The sequence below is a fragment of the Neovison vison genome, chromosome 6 (assembly GCF_020171115.1).
Source record: "Neovison vison isolate M4711 chromosome 6, ASM_NN_V1, whole genome shotgun sequence".
Taxonomy (NCBI): domain Eukaryota; kingdom Metazoa; phylum Chordata; class Mammalia; order Carnivora; family Mustelidae; genus Neogale; species Neogale vison.
The window spans coordinates 122,566,448-122,580,165 of NC_058096.1; the positions used below are offsets into that span (position 1 = coordinate 122,566,448).

The 13,718-nt window shown below is 44.5% G+C and overlaps 1 protein-coding gene across 3 annotated transcripts in view; it reads left to right on the forward strand.

Annotated features, from left to right (window-relative positions):
* Positions 1–415: 415 nt before the first annotated feature.
* ILDR1 (immunoglobulin like domain containing receptor 1) overlaps positions 416–13,718 on the forward strand; it is a 30,708-nt gene continuing 17,405 nt past the window's right edge. For 2 of the 3 annotated variants that reach the window (XM_044252233.1, XM_044252232.1), the window contains exons 1-2: positions 416–639; positions 13,067–13,237. In XM_044252233.1, coding sequence (XP_044108168.1) covers positions 585–639; positions 13,067–13,237 — 226 coding nt within the window. In that variant the 5' untranslated portion in view covers positions 416–584. The remainder of the gene's footprint in view (positions 640–13,066; positions 13,238–13,718) is intronic. The other variant, XM_044252235.1, reaches the window with a different exon arrangement.

The window sequence follows — 13,718 nt, forward strand, 5'->3', positions numbered from 1 at the left end:
TTTCTAGAAAACCCGAGCAGACATTATGGGCAAACCTCATATTGGAGTGTTTTTAGTGGGGAAAAAGTGTTCCAAACATTTATGAGGGTATGGAAATACAACGTAGGAAACACATCTCAGAAAGTTATATCCACGTAATTCTACAAAGAGGGAAAGAAGTTTGCTAGGGATAACATTTCCCAAGAACCCCTGGGGAAAAATGTTAACCCTGTCTATGTCTATAGGTGGGAGGGGTGCGGCGAAAGACGGGGTTCCAGAGGGACGAATTACACGGCAGCCCGGAGAGCCGGCCGTGGAAGGTAAGAAAGGTGGCCACGGTCCTCCGGGAAGGGGGGAAGCGGGGCGGAGCAGGAAAGGGCGGTGCGCGGGGCGGGAGGCGGAGCCGTCGGCGCGCCCAGGTAGGGATGAGCGGGGGCCGTACCTGCTCCAGGACTGCAGCCGGTCTTCCCACCGCCCCGCGCGGAGAGAGGGGAAAGCGGAGGGATTCCTTGGAGAAGTGGTTCGTCCTGGAGCGGCTGCTGTTGCAAAGAGACGCGGTGTCCCCCCGGAGCTCCTGAGCTGGCAGGGGCCAGAGAGCGGCCGGCATGGGCCCTGAGCTGCCTGCGCCTTGGCTCCTGCTCTTCACCTGGCTCCCAGCAGGTGAGCCTTGGGAAAAAGTGGGTCTCACCCTGGGCCCGGGGAGACTGGAAGCCATTGTTGCCAGGCCTTGCAGAACTGGTCACAGGCAGGCCAGTGGAGGCCTGGGCCGCGCTCTGGTAGCTCTTGGCACAGGCTCCAGGAGGTGCGGGAACTGGCTCGAGTTTCTGCCTGTGAGAACCTGTTGTTTTCCTCTTTCATTAGCCCGGCCCTTCTGAGACAGGTGCAACCAAGGAAGAAACCCAGAGCCTCTGGGCTTCCCTGCCGCAGTCTTTAGGCACTTCTTGGTCTTGAAAGCTGAGTTGATAAACGTGGAAGCACCACTCTTTTGATCCCTCATTACTTTGCCCTTTCATCTGATGCTTGCTTTTACGATTTCAATATGGTGACCAAAGTGCATTGATGTCCCTCCTGGGGGGTTATAATGTGTCCTCAGAATCATGGGATGTTCGAGATGATTCAGAATCTATTTTACAGGGCTGAACCATGTGTCTCTTTGCTCATGATGTTCAGTGTCATTTTTCTACTTTCTTTGTACCCACCTACTCTCCTAACTTTATCCCTTGCTCAGTTCTCTCCCCATCAGGTGCCCAACCATCCACCCTCTCCTCCCTTCTCTTAACCTTCCCACCCTGTCTGCTTTGGAAAGCGTGGTTTTTATGTCTCAGTATATCTCTTGGGAATGTGACAGGAGTGTATATCTGCAGGAGTAAAATCAGGTAGGAAAGGACAGCTGAGTGACTGCCTGTGCAGGACTTGAGCCCTTTTCAATTAGGATGTAGGTGTGACCTTACAAACAGACCGGTAGGAGTTCCCTTGGAAATAATGCCCTGCTGTATTTCATTTTACCATTCCCCACCCCCTCTTTAGGACTAACTGCCCTCTTACCTCTAAGTCTTCAGTGGGAAGTCTGCTCAGTTTGCTCACAGACTAATGTAAGTCTTGTATTTTTCTGAGGGAAAAGATGGGATATGAAGGTATGGGCAGAATTTCATTTTTACCAGCTTAGGTATACTTAGCTTATAGGACATGAAAACCACTCGGATGTAACTAAATCTCATTAAGACAAGATTCTACAATAGCTTAAGCTCAATGCTGAGAATAAAAAGGATGGAGAATTGCAAAAGGGTGAGAAAATCGGAAAATCAATATTCCTAAGATCTTCTGGCTCACACCAGTTTCTGCAGGATATGTGTCCTATCAGTTGTCTGAAGCTGACAAGGATAGATGCTGGACACATGATACACAAGGAAATGGACTAAACCTCACCTAAACGGGAGTGCCGAAATTCTACCAGAGCAGTTACCCGCTTAGACTGTGACAGCAAAATCCTAAACATCCCAGCTTCTTAGTCTTTTCTCCTTTGCCATATGTGTTTAGCTCAAATTCCACAGCAGCTAGGGATTCCTGAAGTTGCTTGAGCTGCCTTTTCAAGAAAATTGAGGTCTACTCCCACCTCTATCTCTTAGCACCCCATCCCCAAAATTAGGACTTTGTAGCCAGCAGTCATCAAGGTCAAAAGAATAAGAAAAGAAGCCTTACAGACAAAAATTTTATTAGGATATAAACCGCAATCCTTAAATCTTCAGCATAATGTTCTAAAAGCTTTTGATTTTTATGAAGAATATTGAACACTGAACATTTTTCAAATACAGTGATTATGACCAAAGGGTATATTCTTATAGTAAGCAGATTGCTAAATGAACAGGGACTTTTTTTTTTAGAAGAAGATTTTATTTATTTATTTGTCAGAGAGAGAGAGAGCACAAACAGGGACAGCAGTGTGCAGAGGGAGAAGCAGGCTCCTTGCTGAGCAGGGAGGCAGATGTGGGACTCCACCTAAGGATCCTGGGGTCATGACCTGAGCAGAAGGCAGACACCTAACTGACTGAGCCACCCAGGCATCCCTGGACAGGGACTTCAGAAAGTGGAATTCCAACTGTTCAGGAACCAGCCATGTAGTGTTAATACCAGGATGCTGAAGTGGTAAAACTATACAGACTGCCCTGTTTCCTGCCATTCTTTAACTGGAAACCTACCTGCATGACCCACTTTAGAACCAGAGAATGCCGAAGTCAAAAAAAGTCCTAAGTAAACACTTAAACTTACCTTTATATCATAGATGCAAAATTGACAGACTCCAGCACTTTGAGAGGAAATAACTATTTTAGCAGATATTTTCCCCGAATATGTGTAGGGCATGCTAAAAAAAAAAAAAAAACCAAAAAAACAAAACAAAACAAACAAACAAAAACCTGCATTCAGCTATTTAATGTGCATTTGGATTTTACATCCAGAATGTTTGTGTGACTCTGGTCAAGTTACTGAACTGCTGAAAGTCTGCAGTAAACAGGGATGATTATAGTACCTATCTCAAAGTTTTTGTGAGGGTTAAGTGAAATGAAGATTTTAAGGCACTTAAGATAGTGACTGAAACAAAATGAAGGCTTAATGAATGTTAGTCATGGTAATAATAATACTCGTGATTTAGACTCAAGGCGGATTTTTTTAGAGCTAACTTTAAAGAAACAATTGAAGTGTCCCCTCCTCGTCCTTCCCCTACAGCTAAGAAACTGCAGTTAATAGTCAAGTCAGACCGACTGTTGGGTTGGAATTCAGATTCTGCCTCTTACTAGCTGTGACTCTGGAGAAATTACTTCAGTTCCCTTCATCTAGAAAACAGGTAGAATTCCTGATGAGCCCCTCACACCTCCCGCCTCTCACCCCCATAAGGCCAACTTATGTTGGGTGGGTTAAGATCAGGCACAGTGTCTACAACATGATAATCACTCAGGAAATACTGGGTCCTGCCTCCCCCACCTCTATTTTTAGACCAAACTTCCTAAAATTCTCTAAGATCAAACTGAAAATCAAGTTTCTTCTCTCACTTCCAGTATCTGCCAAAGCAATGCTTCTCAAACTTGTTTTCTTTTTATAGTTCTTACCAAGAAAGACAGTTTATGTTGTGACATGTGCACATATATAAGATTTATAAAACAGAAACAAAACTACATGTACACACAAACCCATTACTATGCTGGATGAAAGAATAGCAAACTGACAAATAAAATAAAATGTTATTTTAATAACATTTAAATTAGTAGAAAATAGTCCCCAAATTAACATTCAATAGAAAAGTCCAGTAAGTTGATTTTCCCAAGATCTGCTGCAAATTGCATTATGAACTTTGGAAAACCCGAGAGTATGTTCACTTTGGTCCATTGCCCTGTTCTCTCCTGTTTCTAAAGAAGATTGAACCCAAGTTTCTGGTTGGAGTCCAAGTTTCTACAGTTGTAAAGTATGGGCCATTAGAGAAATTATGTCAGATTTGGGTACTGGCTACCTGGTCAGTGTGGCCAGAGGCCCTGACAAAGCTTCTCAGGTCAGGGAGTCTTGGGAAGTTTTGTGCTCTGAGCTGTGGACTGATCACTTGTCAGAGTTTTAGTTTGTTTGTTTTTGTACTTCTTCAAAGTTTTTTTTTTTTTTTCTTTAAAAAGAAACTTCTAGGGGCACCTGGGTGGCTCAGTGGGTTAAAGCCTCTGCCTTCAGCTCAGGTCATGATCCCAGGGTCCTGGGATTGAGCCCCGCATCGGGCTCTCTGCTCAGCAGGGAGCCTGCTTCTCCCTCTCTCTCTCTCTGCCTGCCTCTCTGCCTACTTGTGATCTTTCTCCCTCTGTCAAATAAATAAATAAAATCTTTAAAAAAAAAAAAAGAAAGAAAGAAACTTCTAGCCCACAAGTGATACTTGCTCCTTAAAACAAAACACTAAGATAATTCAAAGTAAGTACCTGCAGCGTTTTGCACTATTGGTCAATGGTTCTGGTTACCTCCATCCAGCCTCAAAGTTTATTCCTGGAATAAAAATTTACTTTTCCAGGGCACCTGGGTGGCTCAGTGGGTTAAAGCCTCTGCCTTCGGCTCAGGTCATGATCCCAGGGTCCTGGGATCGAGCCCCGCATCGGGCTCTCTGCTTAGTGGGGAGCCTGCCTCTCTCTGCCTGCCTGCCTCTCTGCCTACTTGTGATGTGTCAAATAAATAAATAAATAAATCTTTAAAAAAAATTTTACTTTTCTGCCCAAATTCTAAAAGGGTGTGTCTCACTGGGACTTCTGTGAATTTCTTTTTTTTAGGATTACAGAGAGGTGTTAACTTACAGATTCATGCAGCTCTCAACTTATGTTATCATTCTTCAGGAAATCAGCCCACTGACTCCTAAGGGACACATTCTTAGAAAGCATCTTGGCTAGTAATTTTCCCTCGATGGTGGGGGTAAAGTGTGGGATCACACTGAGGACTGAATGACACCTCAGTCCGCAGTATAGTGGGTAGGAAAGCGGAGCTTCTCAGGCTGAGGGGGGTGTGGGTGGTGGATGGGAGCTGCCCACATGGCTCCTTCCTTACCTCCATGGGGCCTCTGATGGACCTCCGCAGAGTTTTGGGCTCTGCTGAACCCAAGTACAAATCATGGCCAGTCCCTTTCTGTCTTCCTCTCTGGGCCAGTTTGGCAGATAAGGAAATATTCGTCCAGGAAGATCATAAGCCTTAGTTGACACAGTGCAGTTACTTTGAGAGCTGAGACCAGAACCCTGGCATCCTTGATTGTAGTCTATGGCTCTTTCCTCTGTTTCATACCATGGAGCAAGTTTGTTTTGTTTAATTGCATCCTGGTATGCAGAAATAGAAATAGATTGCCTCCTGGATGTCTAACTAAATGGCATTTATTAAACATCTTGCCCCAACAAAGATGCTATGGAAATGAGATGCTGCGTAATTAATGGACGTTCCGCCTGGGTTTCTTTCAGCCCGGTGCTGTATTACATTATGTCCCTAGGGGAGAAATAAAATGGTGTGTTTTAAGAAGTAGGAAGACTTAGATCATGTGTCATCTTTCTCTCATCTATTTTTTTTTTGTACTAAGATTTTTTTATTTATTTGAGAGACAGAGATAACTACAGGGATAGCAAGAGAGGGCAGTAACAGGGAGAAGAGGGGGAAGCAGGCTCCCTGTTGAGCGGGGACCCCGATGTGAGGCTCCATCCCAGGACCATGGGATCATGACCTGAACGGAAGGCAGATGCTCAACCGACTGAGCCACCCAGGTGCCCCTCATCTTTATTTCTATAGTTTTCAATCTTTAAATCTTAGGGTAAGGTGGGGTCAGAGGAAAGCAGTTTTGACACTTTCCTCATTTCCCAAACGCTATTAATCACCATGTGTTGTTTCTTAATCCCAGGATCTGCCGCCTCTTTTCTACTCCAGGTGATAAACCTAACACTAGCCTATTTTAAGGATCTTGAGCATCTCCTTGCCTTCAGGCCTGCTACTGTCTCTGTCTCATTCTAGCCAGCCTCGCCCCAGATGATAGGTTACCTACCTGGGTTCCCTTGTCCCACCTTCACTCTAATCCTCCAAGCACCTCTACTGATCTCCATAGCTTATAAGAGTGGGTTAAACCTCTTTGTTTAGATTTCAAGGCTCATTCATTCTGGCCAAAGGGCAGGCTTCTCCCCAGTGATGTGGGCGCGCTCTGGTACTCCATCTCCCTTACAACACAGTTTATTATTTTTTTTTTTGTCTGGCCATGCTACCAATGGCTAACTTTATTATTTTCTGTACTTTTAGGGCACTTAAAATTTGTCCCAGGCAGTTTAACCTGTTTTGTATGAATTCATTTGTTTTTCCGGTCAGCAAATGTTTAATGCATACCACGTACAAGGCATGCTGGCCAACACTAGCTGTGTGGCCCAAGACCAGTTACTTAGACTCCTTGAGGATTTTTCTCATCTATGAGATGGTAATAAAATAAGGCTATCTTATGGGTGTTTTACAAGGGTTAAATGAGATGCTATGTAAGAAAGTACCAGATACCATGGCTAACAACGTAGCAAGTGCTCAGACTGTCTGTTTCCTTCCCAGGGTAACACCTCACATGCTTAGCACCACACTGAGCTCACACTATTGAGTAGCACACAGCAGACCTTTGTTCAACATGGAATACATAGACATAATTCCTCCCCTGCCCCAGGCCACTTCTCTTTTTCCCTTTCCTCCTCTCCTGATTCTCTGGATCCCTTCCTTCTGGTTCACTCTCACGGCCACTCCCTCCTCTGCTTGATTCCTTTCATATTTGCACTGTTATCTAAGGAAATGTAACAAGTACAGATGGCAAATATACTTGGGGAGATAGCTTGCTCAGACATAAACTCTGATAGGATTAAACCTGTATACTTTTTGTTAACCTGCTTAGTGGAGCATAGGAGCCTGCATCCGTGAAAAACACTCAAGAATGAGACCTTCTCTTAGGAGTTAGCACAAGGCCACCGCCCCTTGCCCGGGAAGACCGAGCTCCCCTGCTGCCTGCCTCCCCTCTCCTGGCAGGACCCTTCATATGTAAAGGAGGGGAAATGCCATTCAGTCCCATGAAAACAGTTCTTAGTTCAAAAAAAAAAAAGGCTCTGTACCTACATTTCTGTGTTGTATGGACAAAATATTTGAGAAACTGTAAAACATCCTGCCCAATCTGATATGACACAGGGAAGACAGACTGAATAAAGAAATATACAAAGATATGTATGTGTTTGGAACACAGAGCATTTCATTGTAAAGCATTTAACTCTGTTGTTCATGTGTTCTCCTTTGACAAGTTGTGGAACACATAGCATTTCATTGTAAAGCATTTAACTCTGTTGTTCGTGTGTTCTCCTTTGACAAGTTATTTTCCCACCCTTAAATGACAGGTTTCCCTTCCTCTTTCAGAGCAGACAAACTGAATGGGTTTGCCAGGGGACAAAGTGACACAGCTTTAAAAGTTTTTAATGCCAGTTTGCATTTGTATCATTTTAATTCTTTCAAAATCCTTTTTTTTTTTTTTTCCAAAATCCGTTTGCATGCTGTTCTCAATTGATGTCAGTGTCTAAGGTGGGCAAGATAAGTACTAATGATACAAATAATAGCTAATGTTTGTTCAGCAGCTATTATGTCCCAGGCTCTTTGCTAAATGCTGGACATGTATTACCTCATTTAATCCTTTCTACAATGCTGTCAGGGGAGTTTTGTGGGGTTTTTTCAGATTTATTTCTTTTTCTTTTATCTCTTTCCTATTTATTTATTTATAAATGCTTTGTTTAAATCAATATAATTAACATATACTGTATTACTAGTTTCAGGGGCTGAATTTAGTGTTTCATCAGTTGCATGTAAAACCCAGGTCTCATTACATCAAGTGCCCTCCTTAATGCCCATCACTCAGTTACCCCCACCCCTCCAGCAACCCTCAGTTTGTTCCTTATATTTAAGTGTCTCTTATGGTTTGCCTCCCTTTCTGTTTTCACCTTGTTTTATTTTTCCTTCCCTTCCCTTATGTTCATCTCTTTTGTTTCTTCAATTCCACATGTGAGTGAAATCATATGGTATTTGTCATTCTCTAATTGACTCATTTCATTTAGCATAATATCCTCTAGTTCCATCCACATCATTTCAAATGGAAGATTTTCATCTTTTGATGGTTGAGTAATATTCCACTATATATATAGGTATATATATATATATATATATATATATATATATATGGTGTATATATACCACATCTTCTTTATCCATTCATCTGTCAATGGACATCTGGACTCTTTCCACATTTTGGGTATTATGGACATTGCTGCTATAAACATTGAAAGATTTATTTGTTTATTTTAGAGAGAGAGAAAGAAAGAGCACACGCACTTGTGTATGTGAGTGGGAGAAGGGGCAGAGTGAGACAAGTAGACTCCCTGCTGAGTGGGGAGCCCAATGCAGGGCTGGATCCCAGGACCCTGAGATCATGACCTGAGCCAAAATCAAGAGTTAGATGCTTAACTGACTGAGCCACCCAGACACCCCTGTCAGGGAAATACTTTGCATGTAAAGAGGCAACGATAGTTTGGAAATAACTTGTCAGGTCTTTTAGCTGGTGGGGAAGTGGAGGCAGAATGTGAACTTGGGAAGTCAGTCTCTAGAATTAAAGTTTTGAAAAGAAAATGATAGAGCTATTTAGGAAATCGGATGGCAGTTAGCTGAGGGGAAGGAGATGCCACAATATGAAGGAAATTTAAGAATAGAAAGAGGGCACCTGGTTGGCTCAGTCAAGCATCCGACTCTTGATTTCGGTTCAGGTCATGATATCACAGTTGTGAGATCGAGCCCTGAGCTTATGATTCTCTCTTTCTTTTTCCCTCTGCTCTTCCCCCCACCTCAAGAAAGAACAGAAAGAAAATATAAGAATTTGAGAACAGTTTAAAGAGCACAGATCCAAAAAAGACATCTACCTTTCTGAATCTGTTTCTCTTTTCGGCTCAGATTCTGCTGTTCTTAGTCTCTTCTTGAAAATGTTACCTGCCTAGTAGTGTGCATGCCTAATGTGGTTAGTTTTACCGAGAAGTCCAAGGCTAAAGGACAAGGAGGATAGAGATTTTTTGCCTTTGAGATGGACTGTCCTCCTCCCAATCTGGAAAATCCTCCTGCTTTCTGAGTCTAGCACCAAACTTCCACTTTGAAAGTCAAGCTTGCCTGCGTGGGAGAGAGTAGGTTTACCCAAACCTGCAAAACCAAAACTCCAGCAAAACCAGATCCTGAAGCTGAGAGGGCTTGGCTTATTATAGTGTCTGAACCTTTGCCCATGTGTATCAGCAGGTCTGTTCCCACCCCTTGGGAGCTTGTGAGAATTAGGAACTATGTGCGTATGTCACCGGGCACACAGTAGGTGCTGAGATCCAGTGCAACAGCTGAGACAAAGGGAGGGAGGGTTGCCAGTTGCTCGGTACCTTTGTCCTGGGACTCTTCCCCATTCTTCTTGTGCAAGGCCAGGGGCAGAGGTCTGAGAGCTGAACTGGTTGCTGTGGGGCTGGCAGACCCCAGAAGAACATGTGAATAAGCTCAGTATGGCCCAAATCATGGGAACCTGATGTATGTCAAGGCTTGAAATTCACATAGGGATGAAATCAAAGAGAGGATGAAAAAACAGTACCCAGGTGGCAAAGCCTGTGCTGATGTTGGGAAAGGTGAGGGTGTCCCCGCAGGTATGTACTGGCCATAATAAAGGCATTCATGGAAGGGGAGCTGGGGGAGGGCTAGTGATGAAGGTGATCACCCTTGTCCCCATCCTCCTCCCTCAGAGTGTCAGATTCAGCGATCTTCAAAGCTGCCCCAGAGCAACTCCTTTCTCTGACTCCCCGCAAACTTGCTCTCCCTCCATATGTTCCACCTCTACACACATACTGTTGACAAGCGCCCTTTGAATACCTTGCTATTTATGTTGAATTACCATTCAGCAAGATAAAGAACATGTCGGTTGTTAGTCGCAGTATCAGAGTGACTGCTGCCAATTGTCGCCTGACCCTTCATTCCGGTTATTTGCAGGCCGATGAGTACCGAACATTTTCCTTTATTTAGAGAATAACCGGGCTGAGTGGAGAGACCACCCATTCCAGGGGTGGAACCTTGACTCTGACCTCCTTAGAAAATGAATGACCACAGACAAGCCACTCATCTTTTCCAGTCTCAGATTTGTGATGTGTGAAATGGCCCTGATTGTCTCCTTCCGGGGGTCAGATTTAGTGTGTAAAAGACAGTATTTGAAAGTACGGTGTGAACATAGGATTTCGTTTAGTGTTTTTATCTCTATTCTAATCTTTTTATTTACCGAGCAAAATAAACTTGTGTCAGCAATGCCGTCTTCGTCGTTTTCAAAAGCTTACCTTTAGTGACTTCTCATCCGTTAAAGCTGTGTTGGGTGAAAACTCCAAGGTTTATTTCAGGCCAGTTCTGGGAAAAAACCAAGGCGGATGGGGAGAGTGGAGAAGCAAAAATAATAAGGCAGATTACAAAACAACCCACGTTAGGCTTGAGATGCTAGTCACTGGCTCTTCCATTCTGAGTGGACTAATTTCCAGGACTCTTACAGCTCGTAGAGACAGCAGCTGTTTTCCCCCCAAACTACTGAAGGCTCATTTTCAAAATGATGATCTTTATAACTGGATGAGGAAGTCAACAGTTTTCCTTAAAAACCACCTTTGCCCTATTACTCTACAGAGAAGTCTTCAGTGATTACCCATTAACTAGAAATAGATGCTTCAGTGAGATTTAGACTCCCCACCCCCAGCCACTACCACCAGCCCTGCCTTATTTATCCCTCTGTTTCCCATAAAGCCAGGGGTTGGTTCCCTCCAGGCTCCCCAAGTTACTGCTCCTTCCTGATAAGGGCTTCTGCTCTCTCTTTTCTTCTGTCTTGAAACCATAAGTTTCTCTGCCTTCTTCCCATTTTTCATGTGTAATCTTAATCCTACCTGAGTGGCAGGGCCCAGCTTGTATTTCTTTCTTCTGTGAAATCTTCCCTCACCACAGGCCTCCCCTGTATTTCTGCAGACCCTCTCTCCAGCATGCCTGTTACAGGACTTCCTCATTTCAGCCCAGCCCCGGAGACAGTTTGCGTCATTCCTGGGGGTGAGGACCTGTCCTTTTCTTTCTCTGTGGATGTGAGAAAAGTGGGTGCACATGCGCATCCTAAGCACAGCTTACTATCCTACGAGGGCTGTGTCCGAAAGGTGAGGCAGGATCCAGAGCCGTGTGGCTCTGGCCTTTGAGCCAGGCCCACCCAGCTGCTTTTTAAGGGGTGAAGATAGGGAATAAATTTTTGTATTTGTCAGAATAGCTCAGTCAACATGAGGCTTTTCCACCTGAGGGCTCCCTTGGAGAGAACCCCCACTTGAACCCTTTTCTGTTTGGCCTTCATAATAAGAGAAAGGAGGGAAAGAGACTCAGACTCAGACGCTAACACTAATACCAGCGTATGGGCCAGGCACCATGCCAACTGCCAGAAGTGAATTATCTCATTGCATTCTTTCACAGACCTGATGAGGTTAGTACTATTTTAATCTGCAGTCATAGCTGGGGGAAAAAAACAAACTCAGAGTAAATAGCTTATACCATGTCCAAATAAATAGTGGAGTTTTATTTGAATCCAATTGTATCAGAATCCAAATCCTGTTTGTTTTTAATTTAGTCCACACTAGTGGTTCCCAAAGCTTGGTACCCAGAGCAGTTAATAACAGCATCTCCTGGAAACTTGTTAGAATTATAAGTTCTGGGGCCCTACCCAAGTGCTCCTGAATCAGAAACTCCTCCTGAAAGTGATCTGGGCTGTTACAAGTCCTCTTGGTGGCGCATGCTCAAGTTTGAGTACTGTTATTCTGCACTAAGCCTCCCATGAGGAGATCCCCTCTAACTTGGCCTAGAGACCATCTTGACATAGGAACATCCTAAGGTGTTATATGTGGACCTCCGACCGTGCCAAAGTCCACCTGACTTTCTGTGCCTCCAGGTTCCTGCCTCCAGGTTCCTCATCAAGGCAGACCTGGAGCTGTGTGTTTGTAGCCTTAGAGGCTGGGGAGAGGGAGTCTGAAAAAAGAGAAAAGAAAAAATCTTAATTACTTCAAGTCTTTCTTAGTAAAATTTGTCTCAGTCTGATCATTTGTATTTATTTTATGCTCATGTTGATCACCTGTACTACCAGTGTCTACCGTTAATGTATTCTTGGTCATTCGTTCCTTTATTTATTCAATAGATGTTTGTTGGGTGCCATGGAGGTGACAGGTACAGTGTGAGGTTGTGCTGTCACAGCAAGTCAGAGGCAGAACCAGCCGGCCTCCTCAGAGCCTGCAGTTAACTGGCCATCACCAAGGCATGTGCAACGTGCTGCCTGGAGGGGAGGAGGCACTTGGGAAAGCACAGGAGACCCTTCTCCCAGATTTGCAGTTAGGGAAGGTTTCTGGAGGAGGTGAGGGTGCTGCTGAAGACCTAAGGAATACATAGAATTAGCCTCGTGAAGGGAAGGAAGCAGTGGCTGGTGTTCTGGGAATGTGCTCCAGCCAAGAAGTCCACATGTGGGAAGACTTGGGGAAGACTGTGATCCTGGCATGGCAAGGAATGAAGCCAGTTCAGCGTGGCTGACACTGTGAGTGTAAAGTGGGCTTGGAAGGGAGATGAGGCAGCAGGAAACGCTGAAGGCAGGTACCTGACAGGCTTTGGAGGACTGTTGAACTTCCCTGGGGAAGTGGGGAAACATTTTAAAAGAAAGTAACATGAACAAATACGTACATGTACTGGTGAGCTCACCCTAGTACTATGTGACCTTCTTTTAATGTAGTTTCTTTCTTGTTGGATGTGTTGACACTACCAATGGATCAGAGATCTGTTGTCATTCATGCCCACTCTTCATCTTCCCCATCTACCCCAGGTGTCTGCGTGGTCTCTGCCTCCCTCCCACTCTGTCTGCCATCTCCCAGCTAGGCAGCCAGTGTGTTTGCTTATTCGCATTGCTTTTATTACCCCATGAACAGAAGTAGGTCACCTCCCAGAGACATAGAGTGCCTTCAGCATTGTCTCCTGCTCTTGGCTGCAGGGTGCCTGTCCTTGCTGGTGACGGTCCAGCACACAGAGCGCTATGTTACCCTGTTTGCCTCCATCGTCCTCAAGTGTGACTACACTACCTCTGCCCAGCTCCAGGATGTCGTGGTCACGTGGCGCTTCAAGTCCTTTTGCAAGGACCCCATCTTTGACTACTACTCTGCATGTGAGTCCCTCACATTTCTACCCATGTGCCTCTGTGAAGCATGGCCATTAGGGCATAGGAATTATTTAGGATGGCAAATCCTTGTGAGAGGGAGCCACAAAGGCCACTTAATGCAGTCCCCTCCTTTTATAGATAAATAAACAGCCCAGACAGGTGAAGTAACTTATTTGAGGTCACATACTATTTTATTTTAAGATTTATGCCCTACCTTGTTCTAAAAAGATATGGGCAGCTCAGACATTAAGTTTTTGGTTTTTTTTTAAGATTTTATTTATTTATTTGAGAGAGAGACGGTGAAAGAGAGCATGAACAAGGAGAAGATCAGAGAGAGAAGCAGACTCCCTGTGGAGCTGGGAGCCCGATGTGGGACTCGATCCCGGGACTCCAGGATCATGACCTGAGCCGAAGGCAGTCGTCCAACCAACTGAGCCACCCAGGCATCCCAGACATTAAGTTTTTAAAAGGCAGTGCCAACACACTG